A 15,261-nucleotide genomic window follows, 5' to 3' on the forward strand; every position below is an offset into this window, starting at 1 on the left:
TGTTCTTTGCTTTGGCTTTTATTTGTATTGCAAAGAAAAATGAAAGTTGGATTATAATGGATGCTTGTGGTTGTGTTTTAAATTACATAAATATTTTTTTTACCAGCAGAATCAAGAAACTCTCCCACCCCTCATAAAATATTGCCTCTTGAGATAGGTTACAGTTTATAAAAATCCTTTATAGTGCTATTCCCGTGTTTCTTTGAATAAATTCATGAAAGGTCTTCTCTCCAGACTGTCTGAATAAATGTGTATGGTACATGTTAACAGGTACTCCAGGCGAAGCTCTTCTCTCTCACTGCAGTAGCTTCAGCTGCAGCTCTTAGGGCAGACACAGAAAAAAGGTGGCTTTCATCCAGCTGAGCCATGGTATGCCCCAGACTTCGAAATGGCAGCGAAATGTCTGCGGCACAAAGGGGAAAATGTTTTGTTACTGTTATCGCTAGACTATGCCCTATGCTCTCACTAACTGTGGCTGAAAAGCTGATCAACACATTTGTGTTCTCTTGAATTGACTACTGTAATGCTCTATTCACTGGGGTTTCTAAATCTACTTTGAACAAAGTGCAGTATGTCCAAAATTCAGCAGCCAGAATCCTGACTAGGTCTATTCCAAATGGTCACATTTCTCCTATCCTGGATTCCTTGCACTGGCTTCCTGTCAAATTCCATGTGGATTTTAAAATCCTCATGCTCACCTATAAGGCTCTGCATGGCTTGGCACCTCAAAACCTGTCTGAACTACTATCGCCCTACTCCCCACCTCGCAACCTTCACTCTTCTAATTCTGCTCTCCTTCCTGTCCCCCAAGCCCGTCTACACTCTAGGGGTGACAGGGCCTTCTCCTGTTATGCCCCCAAGCTCTGGAACTCTCTGCCCAAGGATATCAGAGAGTCACCTTCTCTAAACTCCTTCAAATCCAGACTCAAAACCTTCTTCTTTAGAAGAGCCTTTACTTAACTGTTCCATTCTTCACCCCTCTGCTTTTCTTAGTACCTCCATCCACAGTCTCCTCTGTATATTGTAATTGTGTTTTATCTTGTGTATTCTTCTTATTTATTGTTGTTGTCATTCTGTAGAGCGCTTTGAGAAGCCACCTTTAAAGGCGCTTTATAAAATAAAGTTGATTATTGTTATTACTGGTCAGTAATGATTACTCCAGTTTCATTTTGGTAAGCAAGATTGAAAAGGAGTGCTGAAACCATATAAAAGGGAAGGGCAGGTGCCCAGTGGGGACTGGGACTTCAGCCCCGGTGATAGTGGGCGGTGTCTTGCCCTTTGCAAGCTCTCCGTCTTTTTTCTTCAGGGACACTGCTTGCCCTGACTGAAGATGTACCTGGTGCAGTTTCCCATGTGGCTGAAAGTCACAGTTGTCCAGACTCGGGTGGTCTGTCTTGCGACACACAGTACGTGAGATCTTCACCTCTAGAAAGTACTTTATTCCTTTTACAACCTACAATCACAAAATATTAAAGACACTTAAAAACACTGGTTAGCATGAGCTGTTGTTTATGGGTAAGTTCCTACCTGGACTTTCAAGAGTGGGCTATGAAGCTATGCCTTGTGAGCCATCGCTGGGTTCACGTTAATCCAAAATGTTCTTCTCATCTCTTAGCAAAAGATATATAACTGTCCATTACAGTGATGAGCCCCAAAATGGAAATTATTCTTAAGTATTCATTTAGGCTCAAATATTGTAGTAATTGTATAAATATTTACTAGAGATTTAATGAGATTTAATTCAGTTCTAATTCACAAAAAAGGGTGGTATGTCCACTAAAATAAAAGGGTTACAAGTAACTGTAGAGAATGACATACCTTGATGTGCTATTTTAATCAGACAGCCTCATAACAAATGTGAACATTATCTTGTAAAAAAGGTCCTTTTATAGCTGAAAGCTTTTGCCATCAAAGCATGTTTATAATGATGCTGTTTTCTTTCCCCAGGTAGTAGCAGGGGCTCTGCAATTTAACATTAGATTGTTTTGAATTATGTTTTCCTAAGAATATTACCCTTAACTTCACGTGGACTGAGTCATACCTGTTTCTGTGCGTCATCAATGGAAGAGGCCTTGAACAAATAGATATCATTTGATTTGTTGTTGAATGCATAGGTTGATATTTTTACAGCTTTTTGAACTCCTGGGTCGTTCTTACTGACATGTTCAGCAGATCCAGGTTTGGAAGGTGTGGTCTGACTTTGCCGATACAGAAATCCTGAAACGGAGAACAGTAAGGTTATCGAAGGCTTCGTCACTGTATTTGGTCAAAGTAATATTTTAGCAAGGGTCCTTTGCATTTGTAGAACCTAAGCTTTCTCAAAGTTTTGTGCCACTTTTATTCAAACAGTCTTTGAATAAAGACTTAAAAACAGTATTAAGAACAAAAACAGTTTTGTAGGACATTAAGCTTCAGAGTGGTTTCTGTTTAGCACCTCAAATGTTTGCTCAGTTTATGATGCACGATTGTCATTCACTCTATTCCCTTTTAATGCGAATGTCAACAGCACAGAAATACAGAACAGGAAGAGTCTCAACACAATGAAAGTGGGCTCAGATTTCAGGTTTCGCCTAGAATCGTCTCCCCAACCAAGGCCTACACTCCACAACATCAAGCAGGAAAGCCACATCTGGTGCAAATGGCGAGATGGAAAAAAATACGAGAGCAGTTTCGCCATTAATATTTTGTAATAACCTCTCATCACCTTTCTTTTACACCATTTGCTCAGTTAACCTCATTGTTGCACTGCAGTTTGCAAAATTAAGAATCAAGAAACAAACCAGCAGAGGCTCTAACAAGGGAGTAGATGGTCAGTTAAGAGAAGTACTCGTTCAGTGGTCGTCAGTTTACATGGTAAATTCTGTGAGCTGCTGCTAAGTAATTATTGACAAACTTGTGCTCTCTTACCATGAGAAGAAGCAAAGTAGCCCAGAGCACACAGAAATATCAGTCTTTCACCAACAGCCATTCTTGTCCGTGTTGTCGGCAGCACTGACACACTTCCTGCCTGGCAACACTTTTAACCACGTACAACATCTCTGCACGGCTCTGCAAAGTGTCTTTGTCACTGCCTGCAGCCCATTAGCTTAGAAATTACTGGTGCTGTATATAAGCTAATACCTCTAAACCAAATGCTTTCTTAAAAAAAAAAAATCTTAAATAGTTTCAATTCTTCTTTTTCATCGATTGGTCTTCAGCCCATTTATACATAATGATGATTTTTAATGACTGAAGTCCATATCAATCTATGCGTTTGGTTCAGTTGGAGCTTCTTCAGCTTTGTTTGTTCACTGCTTTTACAAATAACTGCAGGGCATGATTTAAAATAGTTTACCAGTCAATAAAGGATGTCCAGTACCTAGTTAAAATCTATTTGCATGGTACAGTATACAGTACCTTAACTATTTGAGCAACAGGAGGGGGATAATAAAATTATTGGTAACTTTATTAATTTATTTAGTTCATACTTGTATCCAAAGCAACGTACAATTTATACAACATTGCATTTGATTAAAAATGCAACAGCATCTGAGCAATTCCTTAAGGGCACAACTGATCTGATCTGCCTGGAACTTGATCTTTCAGTCTCCCACATACAAGGCCAGTGCCCTATACATTATTCCCTTCTACAATGTTGGAGAAACCAGGCCTTATGATATGCTGAGCCATCATTCATCCATATATTATAGGTGTTATTGATTAACAGTATCTACGGTAAGTCTACAGTATGTTTTCCAATAGAAGAAAGCTGGTCTGCCTCACTTTCAGTCAAATTTGCATTAAAATGTTACACTAAATTTCTTTCAATTGCCACAGCCACAAGAGGGCATATTTCCCGCTCCTTCAGAATAGGGATCACGTCTGTTTTATGGAGTTTTCTCGGTACGTTCGAAAATATTAACTCGGCAGGATTATATTTCTAAAACTGCAGGTACTTTTGTTATTGCAGCAGTTTCTGCTTTGGGAATATTTAAACAATCCATGGATTTCAATTTATGCATGTCATCTGATTTACCTTTCCCCCGCAAACATAGGCAAAACAAACATATTGTCATCAAAAGCATCCTGGAACAAGACTGCAAGTCAGTTTTGCTTTGAAAAAAACCATAGCCAGGAGTGGTTACTGCCACTTCCTCTCCTTAAACTGAAGAGAAACCACAGAGAGCCGTTTTTGTAAGTATTGCTCAGAGGTTCACAGTATTTCACTTTAAACCGTCGCTATTGCTGCAATTAAAGTAGCTAATTTTACTTTGGTTCTGAAACGTCATTTTAAGTATTTCGTCTCACTCAAGGATGCAGAAAAACAATTATCTTTGATCTGGCATACAAACTTTTCCTTTCTTTTCTGTGATAAATGTAGCTTCAGCTCTCAAAGCTAGTCATGTTTGATAAGTTAAGGTTAACAAGCACATACTGATTGCACAATCACACTAGAAGGCTAACAGTTTTGGCAACTATTCATAACCAAATTATCATTTGTTTATTACGAATTTGGACAAAATCAAATAGAACTTTTTAAATATTTACTTAAAATATATTTTAAAAATGTTTAAAATGAAATATTTATGGAAATTAACTAAATGAATTTAAATAAACATCATAAGGTCTCTCTCTATTTCAATATATACTGATATGCAATGAAAATGCACAAGTATCCTATTTAAACTGTAAAAACCCTGACCTGAGGGGAGTTTATGGGGATGAGTGTTAAAAAGTGCAATGTTTGTGGAGGAGCCGAGAACAATGCCTTACAGCAGGGCCCAATGTGTACCACCAGCTCGGTCTGCTCTGCCTTTGAAAGACCGTTTAGAGTTTTATATGCAATTTCAGTTAGCGGCGCACACACACAAGTTGTGTTTAATATTATCTCTAGATGAAGACATGATACACTAATACACTTGGAGTGAACTGTTAAGCTGTCTTTATAATTAAGAGGTTCCCCATCGGTTGCTTCATGCACAATTATGATAAGATGACGAATGTTCACTGCTGACGATTACAAATCCCCTGTGGACTCTGCTGGGATAAATTGGTCAAACATGAAGACAATGGAAAAGCTACAAGCAGATCTTTCACTGTTGACTGTAAACTCCCAAAGTCTCTACGGCACAATACTGTATATCCCCAACCGCCACAGAGAGCAAAACAGTAACATATTATGCAGCTTTAAATAATCACAGAAGTGATCATTAGGTTACTGACTGTGATGTTTGTTTGCCTGCAGCAGTGAACTCTGGGAGTCTCCTATTCTCAGGCCTTAGATTACATTTTGCTGGTAATTTGAGATACACAAAGGCAAACTGTTGGATTGCTCAAGAGCAAGAACAAATAGACTTTTGCACTGATTTCATGGCATCATAATTTAGGGAAGTAGTTCAAGTAGGGAGCTGTGTCAACATGCGAAGGCTGCAAAGGAACAAGTAAAGGTTTATTCCATGCTGAAAAGAGAAGAAAAGAAACAACGTTTCAGCTGTGGAGCCTTCTTTGGGTGTCACCCGAAGAAGGCTCCACAGCTGAAATGTTGTTTCTTTTCTTACATTATTGAATATTAATGTAACAACAGGATGAGTTCAAATATTGCATTGCCATATGCGAGCAGAATACAATGTCAATTCTCAGGGTGTGCCATTCTGAACAATAGGTTGATTCAAGCAATTGAGAATGCTGTGCACAAGATATGAACTGTACAGAGCAAAATATTCTGAGAAGATTTAAACCTCTTTAAAATGACCTACTGTATGATCTGAGATACTGGGCATCTGTGAGTTTCTTGGCAAAGTTACATTGTTTTTGCAATGAAAACAGAGTGACAGAAACAGAGACACAGCAGGGCTTATCATTCAGACAGAGGAGCACAGTTGTGATATGTTTAAACTCTAAATGCAGTGCTTGTCAGTAGCAGGCAGGACACCACTTTCATCTTAACTCCGGCAGAGCATTTAGTGTTTGTGTAAAGCAGTGGAATCTGGTTATAGGAGAAAGCCATTCATCGAGCTGATAAGCCATAAGAAAGTTTCAGTCAACTGCATAAAGAGTGAGTGTTGGTGATGAAATTACAGTTATGTAATTAATCTTCATGATGTTGTCTGAGAAAAAACACATTTGTACAAAGACAACATGGAATTTTGTTCCAAATTTGTTACTTTTAACTTCTATAAACCCCAGCCCCACCGGGAAAGATACACAAGCTGTCCCAGAACAAAACCGAGCGCATGCATATCTTCCGCAGATACACAATTCACATCTCGGCGTTTCAGTCAAAGAAAAAACGAAACAGAGAGAAAACAAAACGGGAGAGAAAAGTTCTTACCCATGTCTAAGTATACAGTATGAAACGTCACATCATCTGAACTTCAAAACCACCAGTATAATGAAATATCATGTATTATCATTCCACCAAACACAAGAAGTAACAACAGGCACTGTGGTTGACTGTAATGTGATGTTGAGTGATGAGTGATTACTAGGACTGTAATCATCCCCGTTAAGGAAACGTGCCTACTCGCCTATGGAGCGTAGGCTGGGTTAACTGAGATACATCAGAGTAACAGAGCTTCTGGCCGTTGAAGGAGAACAGTACCTAATACAGAGCCCATCCCATACTCTACATGTTTTCAAAACACAAAATATTAACAAGAACAATCACAACCTTTGTAGCGGTGCGGCAGTGGGAGGAGCCGCGGCGAGCACCGGTACACGTCGACGCGGAGGAGGCAGGAGGCGGAGGCACCGGTGTGAGGCCAGCGAGAACTGGGGGGGAAAACGCAAAAGAGCACTGCGCTGCTCTGCATCGCGGCGTCCAGACTAGACTTAGCCTATTTAACGGGGTCCAGTCTGGAAGAGCAGGGAGCACAAGGCCAAAACAAAAAGAAATTTGGCCAGGACACCAGGGGGACACACCCCTATGCTATTGGAGAAACACCCCGGGATTTTTAATGACCCCTGTCACGATCTCAGTTTCACATCTCAGCCGAAGGACAGCGCCTTTTTACAGTCAAGTGTCCCCATCACAAAAGAGTAAACTGCTGTTGCTTCATTTTTCAGAACCCATGCAATCACTTGGAAGTGCTACAATATAATTATATATTACAAAACTGCCAGGTGCCCACAGTGCACTCAGATAACCCAGGTTTTGAGTGTTATCATGGAACAAATTACTTAGTGAAGAATGACTGAGAAGAAAAAGACATTCACTGACAGATGGCAATGTGCATTAATGATATGTATTCTACAACTGCTACTTTTATTGCGGTTCCTGTTCTTTTGGTTTGATCTGGTAGGCCCCAGACATATGCAAGCTGCCACACAGTTTAAAGAATTGTTCAGGCTGCTGTCAGGGTTACTGCTGGACTGGCACACAGATTCAGAGCTATGATAAACTATTCAGTGTGTTGCAAGATGCAATGTGATGAGAATTAAACTAACAGCATCCACAAAGAACATGCTTCTACTATGCCTCTCCAGAAAATGTAAAGTTTATCGTGTGGCGTTACAGGTCCAATGTTACCCAACAAGAACTCATTGGGTAGGGGATCAATGTGCTATGTGCAATGTGATTTAGAAACAGAATTGTATAAATCCTCCTTCAACTTTGTCCTCTGCACTTTTCCGCAACAGTGAACTTTCAGGCTGATCTCACTAACTCTACTGTCCTTTCCTCGGCTTGACTGTCAGAGTTTATCAAACACATCTGACCCTTTTAGGAGCATATGTTCGCAAAATTGCTACCATTAATCTTCGTGGAATGAAATTCTTACGGGACACATCTGAATCAAAAAGTGCTGCAACGTTATTGACCCACAGTGTACGAGATATGAGGCACTTCTGGGGAAATGAAGAATCCTATATTCCAGTCCATTAGTTTATTCATAGATAAAAAGCTATTGGGGAAATCATGCATGTAGGAAGGGCATTTGTTGTCAGCAGTACAGGTTTGTTTCAGGCTTGTTTCTTAAGTGTTCACACTGATTGTCTCCTTGAGAATCATATCAATTTTATTTTTAATTTTCTTGGCTTGTGCTTTTATTTAAAGCAGCTCCCATTTGTGCACACTCACACAGCTGGATCTGCGCCGAAACGGTTTGAGCGAAGCGTCATGCTCAGTGATACAGTAGCAGCACCCCACCTCCGATTTCAGCCCACACCTTTCCAATTAGTCTGGGACCCCTAATCATTACTCCACTGCTCGGGTTTTTACACCATGATCAAAGCTTCTCTCACTAGGTGCCAATGAAAGACTGGCATTGCATGTACAGTATAATGCATGGCTTTGCTCACGGCCTCTCAAGCCAGTCACGAATGCCCATGCTTCATTTCTTTACAGCCAGTAACTGCTTAATTCTTCCCTCCCTGAAAGCCATTGAAAAAGCAGTCAAGTCACCTCTCTTTATATACAGGCAATACGATAAACTCAGAATAGCTCCGGACATTCCAAGACAGGGCTCTGCAATTCTTGTTTCACTGATCTGTACTTCATGAAGACCTTCATGAGGCAATGTTACCATACACTTAGATACCAACAAATCGATCTACTTGCAAATGATTATAATATAGGTCTCTCTGTAGTGTATTTCATGTTACTGAGGAAAAGAGGAACATTTTGATTTATTTTAGGTTTGTTTTGTAGATATCTGGGCCTCAAAAGAAATTTTCAAATGATCCGTGCAAACTATATTGTCACATTGTAACTATTGTCAAATTCTAGTAACGTTATCTGAATGAAATGGCCATTCCTTTAGCCCCAGCAAAATGTTTGAAAGGAACCATTTAATTGTTTTTTTTTTAAATAATGAGGAAATGTCAATTTCTTGGAAAGAAAAAGAGAAAGAGAAATAAAGAGAAGGAAGAACTATTTCTGAACAGTTAAGCATCTGCATAGCTTTGGGGAGTACTAGTACATTAAGTTTTATTGTCTTCTCAATGTCTGCTCTGACATTCATAATGGAATGCTGATGAAAGCAAAATTCTATCCTGGACAGAATGTTAAAGATGAGCAATATCAAAAAAGGCAAAAGTGCTGGTAAGAAAGTAAAGCAATAAAGTGAGAAATTAGATAAGATAACCACCATGTTCCTCTAGCATGTAATTTGTGTAGACTCTAGAAAAATGCAGTGTCATGAATTATTTTTCTCAGTGCAATATAGATCCAGATGGTAGTGGTTTATGTGTAAAAACATTACAGTGTAAAAGTCTTGCAAGACCATCACCAAAGAATACATTGTGTACTCAGGTCATGCAGCACATTTCCTTGCTATTAAGTGGGTTCCTCTGAAAGGAATAATATTTAGTCGCTATCTTGACATTAGAACTATTACAAACGAGAGGAGGTGATATGGCCAATCAAGCCGTTTGGTAGCTGTAGTTTATTTAGGCAAGATCTCATCCAGCAGTTTCCTGAAGCCACAATTTTTTCCACACTCCCTCAGCCTTTTGTGTAAAAAAAAGTACCTCCTGTTCTCAGTTTTCAATACACATCCACGTAATTGCAACGTGTGCCCTCACAAAAGAAGAGCCCGGATCCATAGAGGATAGGACCCAGAGGCTTCTGTGTGTGAAGCAGATGTGATGATCACTACATTATGGAGCCACACAGTCCTAGCAGTATCAACCCATACAGTGCATCTGTGATAGGAGCAACAGGAGAGCATCACAATAAAAATATCATGATGGTTTTGAAGACCAAAACATTACTCACAATTAAAGTATTATAAGAATGTTCCATAATTTAGTTGAAATTTTGTAGTTTGACCAATGAAATCTTACAGCACTCAAAAGACTGCAGGTTAAAAATTGAGGGATGAGCCATCTTACCACATAACTGAAGTATATTAAGCGGCTAATTCAAATTTTAATGTTTTTGTAATGAATGTCAGATTACAGTGACTTCAAACTCACACTTTTTAAAAAATTGAAATAAGTAAGCAAGTGTCTGGTGTGCATTTCCTTTCTTTTGTTAGTCAATGATTTTAAATGACTGATTGTCACATCTGTCCTTATTTACACCTACAATGGGCAGCAGTTTTTCTGAAGTCCTCTGAACTGAGTTCCAGTGTTCAGGCAAAAGTTAATTATGCCCCTTGTTTAACTTGCCTTTTTATCAAAATGCAATTTAGTCTTCTGTAAAACTCTGTTAATGTCTCATCAGCCTATTGCTCAACTGTGAGTGAGTTGATGCTGCTATTGGAAGTTTGTATGCTTTTTTACACAAAACATTCATAAAATTTCTTCCTAGAACTAGCAATGGAGATACTGAAGATAGGGGATTACCACTGTGAAAACACTTGAACTTCACCAAGTACTGTATACTACTTTAGCTTCCTTTTCCACTTATCAGGGTTATGAATGTCAGATGTCAAAGCAGGAAATTAACCTTTCCAGCAACATGCAATGCAGAATATGACCACATGTACTGTTATCGAGAGCATCATCAGATATGGTATAACAGTGCTGTTTGGTAATTTATCAGTTCAATTAAGATCACAAATTACCCATCTCATCCAAACAGCTTTGAAGGTCATGGGAGTGAAGCACACCCCTCCCTGCAGACAATCTCTGAAAAAGCCATAATCAAACAGGCAGAAAGAATTATCCCACATGCTCAATTCTGAATACCAACTTATTCCTTCTGGCAAACGTTTTAGGGTTCCCAAATGTAAGTCCGACAGATACAAACATTCCTGTGTTCCACTATCCATTAAAGCTGTCAATGCAAATGGCAAGGATAAACAATTTTTTCACCTTTACAATCCACTTGTGTGCAATATGGTTTGTAATGCGTTATAAATATTAAATACATGTGCAATAGAGTGATGTGCAATGTTTTTTTTTGGGGTGTGTGTGCATTATATTGAAATGTACAGAAGTGCTGTGTCCACAGAAACTTTCCCTCAGGGGACAATAAATCTCATCTTACTTGTGTACCAGTGATGTACCTTTAGAGTGTCATGACACCATGGGAAGAGTGATTACTTATTTGATAATAGATAAACACGCACAGTAAAAGAAGGATTTTTAAAGTTACTTCTAACAATCAATTATAATGTCTTTGAATTCAGCCTCACTCCAGGCTCAGTCTGCTTTCTTGATTTCTTTCAGTGAATAAAAGGGTACTGCTGTTCCTTCCCTTTCAACAGTACGTTTCCCTATTTATCTAAATGTATTGTACAATAAACCCAGCCACTATTTAACTGCTTCATCTAATCCTGGATCGTGGGGGAGCTGGAGCCCATCCTGGTAAGCAAGGTGCACAAGGCAGGAAATATCCTGGATGGGACACCAGTCCACTGCAGGGCACACGCCCCTAGTTTCATACTTATTAGTACGTGACTATGTGGTTTTATAGCACAATATTGAGACAGGCTTTATAAGAGCACTCTGAAAGTACTGTAATTGCTCTGTGGGCAAATCACAACCTTCCCTTGGACAGGCCAACAAGGTGGTTTTGTGTATAAATACATGCAGTGGCTATTAAAATTATTCATATACCTTGGACTGTTTCACATTTTTTGTTACAATATGTATAGTATAATAACTTTCTATGAGTATTATATGGAATCATGTATTTAATTGGAACTTTTTGTCATTGATCAACAACACTCTATACTATCAAAGGGAAAACAATTCTACAGATTATCCAAATTTAATTCTAAATGTTAAACAGAAAATAACTGATCTCATACTGAACTGTGTTCACCCGCTTTGCTATGACAGATTGTCTTCAGAAGACAGGGTATTAATATTTTAAAATATAGAACCTTTCTATGAGTTGGTCCTGCATGTTCATACAGTATATTGTATTGAACCCATTTTCTTAAAGTCTGAAAGTCTTTGTTGGAAGTTTTTTTTATATTGATATCAAATGGATACCTACTGTATGTTCCAGTGGGAAAATTAAAAAATGTGAACCAGAACGTCAGTTTCTCCTGTGCCAGAATATAAATATCTGACAGATCACCATGTCTCTGTTAAACACCTCTTGAATCAAGAGGGTTTTTCTTTTCACATTCATATCTAACTGCAGCTGCACATCTCTCTCCATTAGCCCAAAGTTGTCAGTGCTTTTGTAATAACCACAACAGAATTTTATATAAATGGACACAGTAAATTATCATAAAACGTGCTTTGTGTGTATTTAATTTATTCATCATGAAGTGCCACAACATGTGAGACGTGAACCTTTAGCCCTTTAAAAAAACAGAAATGTACTTGTTTTTTTTTTAGAAGGGCAGTCTTCATTTCTCTACCTAAGTGTAACCTAGCAACGATTCCAGAAGCAGAGCTGAATGCATGTTTAAAACCACATCTCCTTCACTACACCCCACAAAACCCTAAAAGGTTGGAGATGGATCTGTACATTGATGTAACATGTATTGGTGCCTGTTCATTTTGTATAAACACATCTAAATGTAAACATATTTTAAAAATACAGAACCACACTGTACATTTTCAAAGACCAGTTGTATTTAATCTGCTTTGTTGAACACTAATTTGAACTTTAAAATACCTTGCAAAGGTTTTTTATATTGGTGTAAAATGAATAACTGTGTTCCAAAAGCAAAACTTTAGGCAGGGTTGCTTTTTGTTTCATATTTGGCTTTATCGCCATTTTTAAATGTATATAGTGGAACTCGCATGATAAGCCATTTAAAACAAGAACCTTTCGAAAAGAGACTGGATTATAAACACAAAAAACTGCAAATCGTAAAAAAAAATCAAGTACGAATCAGAAGGAAAAGGCAGTTTGCCAGTTGCATGCAGCTTGCGTTTCACACAAAACAATGCTGACATGGGAAACTCCCTCCCTCCATCTTCAGCCTTCGCACCCTGGTTCAGTCTGCAGCACACGGAGATCCGAACGCATGGGAATCGTGACAGCTTTAAGGGACAGCAGGTCCCTGAATTAAGAGCAAGTGATGTCAACATATCATTCAGACCACTCAATAAATCTGCCAGCAGTGCTCTGAATACGCTGCAGTTTGCAGGGTAAGCCAGAATGGTGTCCATGAAAGGCCATTTCAGTCAGTCCTGCAAGAACCCAGTGAACAGTTACCTGAAGCTAGATAAAATCTGAATTCCTTAGCAGGCTGCTGTTAAATTTTTAAGTGTGTGTGGGCTTTATAAAGCTCTGGGATTTTTTTTTTCCTTTTGCTTGGAGGTAGAAATCTAGTTCTGAAAACACTGCCTTCAGTATATGATTATTTCTGGGTATGTTGGTGACATATGTCATTGTTCCTCAATGACATTAGTAATAACCTATTTACAGGACAGTGCTTTATTTAGTATATGCTTTAGTGTTTAAAGCTTGCACAATACTTTGAATAAGCAATTCATGCAAGTTATTCCCCTGACCTACTCCACATGTTCAAGGAACAAACAAAAGAAGTGAATAGACCAAAGTCAAATTGAGATGTCACTAATTTAACTGCTGCTTCCTTTCTTATTAGCAAGTTTAGATGCAAACACTGTGGTTTACACAGTTACTTACCCATGTTTTCTGTGTGTGGTGGAGAGAGAAGCAGGTAAAGACACTGGATTAAGATCAAGAGTTCCTTGATTAACCATCTTAAGGTAAGGTAGAAATATACCCCCCCCCCCCGCCATTAATCACATACTGATCTGCAAGTTGTTTTAGCAGGATTCTGAGTGAGTAAATTATTTTCAGGTCTAGCCTTTCCTACAGAGCCCTAAGGAGGAAAAGGACCCCACTTTTAGTAGGCCTCTTATATGCCTGTGGTGATGGCAATGGGAATTGACCAATGCAAATAGAGAAGGGGTGTGAAATGACACATAAAATTTGCACATATTATGAAGGATGTGATGTATGTATTATACTATGCTGTTGGTCTGTTATTAAGTGTTTAACAATCTAGATTGTTAATGTATATTTGATGTTTGTTTGTTGTATGATTCATGTTATTCTATGGTATGGCCCAAAGGTATATAAAGGGATGCTGGGAACTGTTTCATTAGTAATAGTAATGCAGGGAGGAGAGCTCTAGGAATGTTATGGTAAGTGTTTGTGGTCTCTAAGATTACTGTACTTATTATGGTTGTGGTCCCAGCTGGGATTTAGTTACAAATATAATGGGGGAGAAGCCATTTTTCTCATAACTTAACTTGCTGTTGAGCCTCTTTCATCTTTGATCCCCATGCCTGGTGGCCAGTGCTACCCACACAAACATGGGTATTGGACTACCAGGCACTGTCTATATCAGGCTGTCCCTTCAGAGTGAGCAGCTAGGCAAGGAGAAGACTGGTTACGGATGCCACTGACTAACTGGGTCAATTGCAAAATAACTTACTGAGTTAGTATGTAACTGTGTACTAAGTTGCAGTTTAGCTAGTATGGTACTTTCTGAAGATCATCTCCAGCTCTGAGTTCAATTGCAGTGAAAAAATGTGTAGAACAAAGTTGGAGTTCAGTTGAACTTGTGCTTAATCTGGTTCCCAAGGCTTGGCGTTGTACTAATTAGGCTGAACTTCAGGGGACTGTGCATCAGAACACTGCCACAAATTTTCTATTCTCACTGGACCACTCAAGAGCATTCACTTTCTTCTTGTAAGTAACTCCAGTGTAGCTTCGACCTTGTGCTTGGGGTTATTGGAGTGCTGAAAGGTGGATTTTAATCCCAGGTTTAGCTCTCTAGCAAACTGAAACAGGTTTTCTCTAAGATTTCCTTTCCTTTTCCAATCTCTCCTCAGTTTTGACAAAGTTCCCAGTCCCTGTTAATTAGACACAGCCTCATAACACAATGCTGCCGCCACCACCACCATGCCTGACAGTGGGGATGGTGTTGCCTGGGTGATTCAACAAATTATGACTTGTGAAAGTAATAGTGTGCACCTGAACTAATTAAGGTTTGCAATAACATAGCAGGTGCATAATGCAATTGGCATTTTTTAGTTTTAGGTCTCTTTTTTTCTGATATTAAACTCCTTTTCAGCTATGAATTTCTTTACTTTGAACTATGTAGTTTTGTTTATGTATATTCACTTTAAAAAGTACTGTATATCTGAACCTCTTTGGATATTGTATTTTGATAGCCCCTAGATTTTCTTGGAAAAAATAATTCAGATAGGAGCAACAAATCACTTGTCCTAAACTTGATTTGGGCCTCATAAACCAGTACTAATCTTAAAAATTGCCAAAGCATTGTGGGAATGCAACCCTACCTGAGATGACAAATGAATTTCTGTGGTCTATATCTGAATCTCTCTGGGCCTTGGTTGTTGACATGTTCCTCAAACCAAAAAGTATGAGTG

At 38.8% G+C, this 15,261-nt stretch overlaps 1 protein-coding gene across 3 annotated transcripts; it reads right to left on the bottom strand.

Moving 5' to 3' along the window:
• Positions 1-10: 10 nt before the first annotated feature.
• On the bottom strand, positions 11-13,575 carry cst7 (cystatin f). 3 transcript variants are annotated; one of them, XM_088933650.1, is made up of 4 exons: positions 13,484-13,575; positions 2,042-2,217; positions 1,337-1,453; positions 11-403 (listed from the first exon to the last, which is right to left on the bottom strand). In XM_088933650.1, exons 1-4 carry the CDS (start codon positions 13,485-13,487, stop codon positions 323-325), a joined length of 378 nt encoding a protein of 125 aa, XP_088789776.1. In that variant the 5' UTR covers positions 13,488-13,575; the 3' UTR covers positions 11-322. The 3 variants fall into 3 exon arrangements, with proteins under 3 accessions (XP_088789776.1, XP_088789777.1, XP_088789775.1); XM_088933651.1 differs by lacking the exon at positions 13,484-13,575 and adding an exon at positions 6,311-6,381; XM_088933649.1 differs by lacking the exon at positions 13,484-13,575 and adding an exon at positions 2,908-2,993.
• Between the last annotated feature and the right edge of the window lie 1,686 nt (positions 13,576-15,261).

Source organism: Atractosteus spatula, chromosome 15 (genome assembly GCF_055471065.1).
Source record: "Atractosteus spatula isolate fAtrSpa1 chromosome 15, fAtrSpa1.hap1, whole genome shotgun sequence".
NCBI classification, from domain to species: Eukaryota; Metazoa; Chordata; class Actinopteri; order Semionotiformes; family Lepisosteidae; genus Atractosteus; species Atractosteus spatula.

Excerpts from the sequence above, each read along its gene's own strand:
- cst7 (XM_088933649.1), bottom strand. The coding sequence starts at position 2,968 with ATGGCTGTTGGTGAAAGACTGATATTTCTGTGTGCTCTGGGCTACTTT. Across the intron at positions 2,218-2,907 it reads CTACTTTGCTTCTTCTCATG|GATTTCTGTATCGGCAAAGT; the intron begins GTAAGAGAGCAC and ends TCTCCGTTTCAG. Across the intron at positions 1,454-2,041 it reads TTGATGACGCACAGAAACAG|GTTGTAAAAGGAATAAAGTA; the intron begins GTATGACTCAGT and ends TTGTGATTGTAG.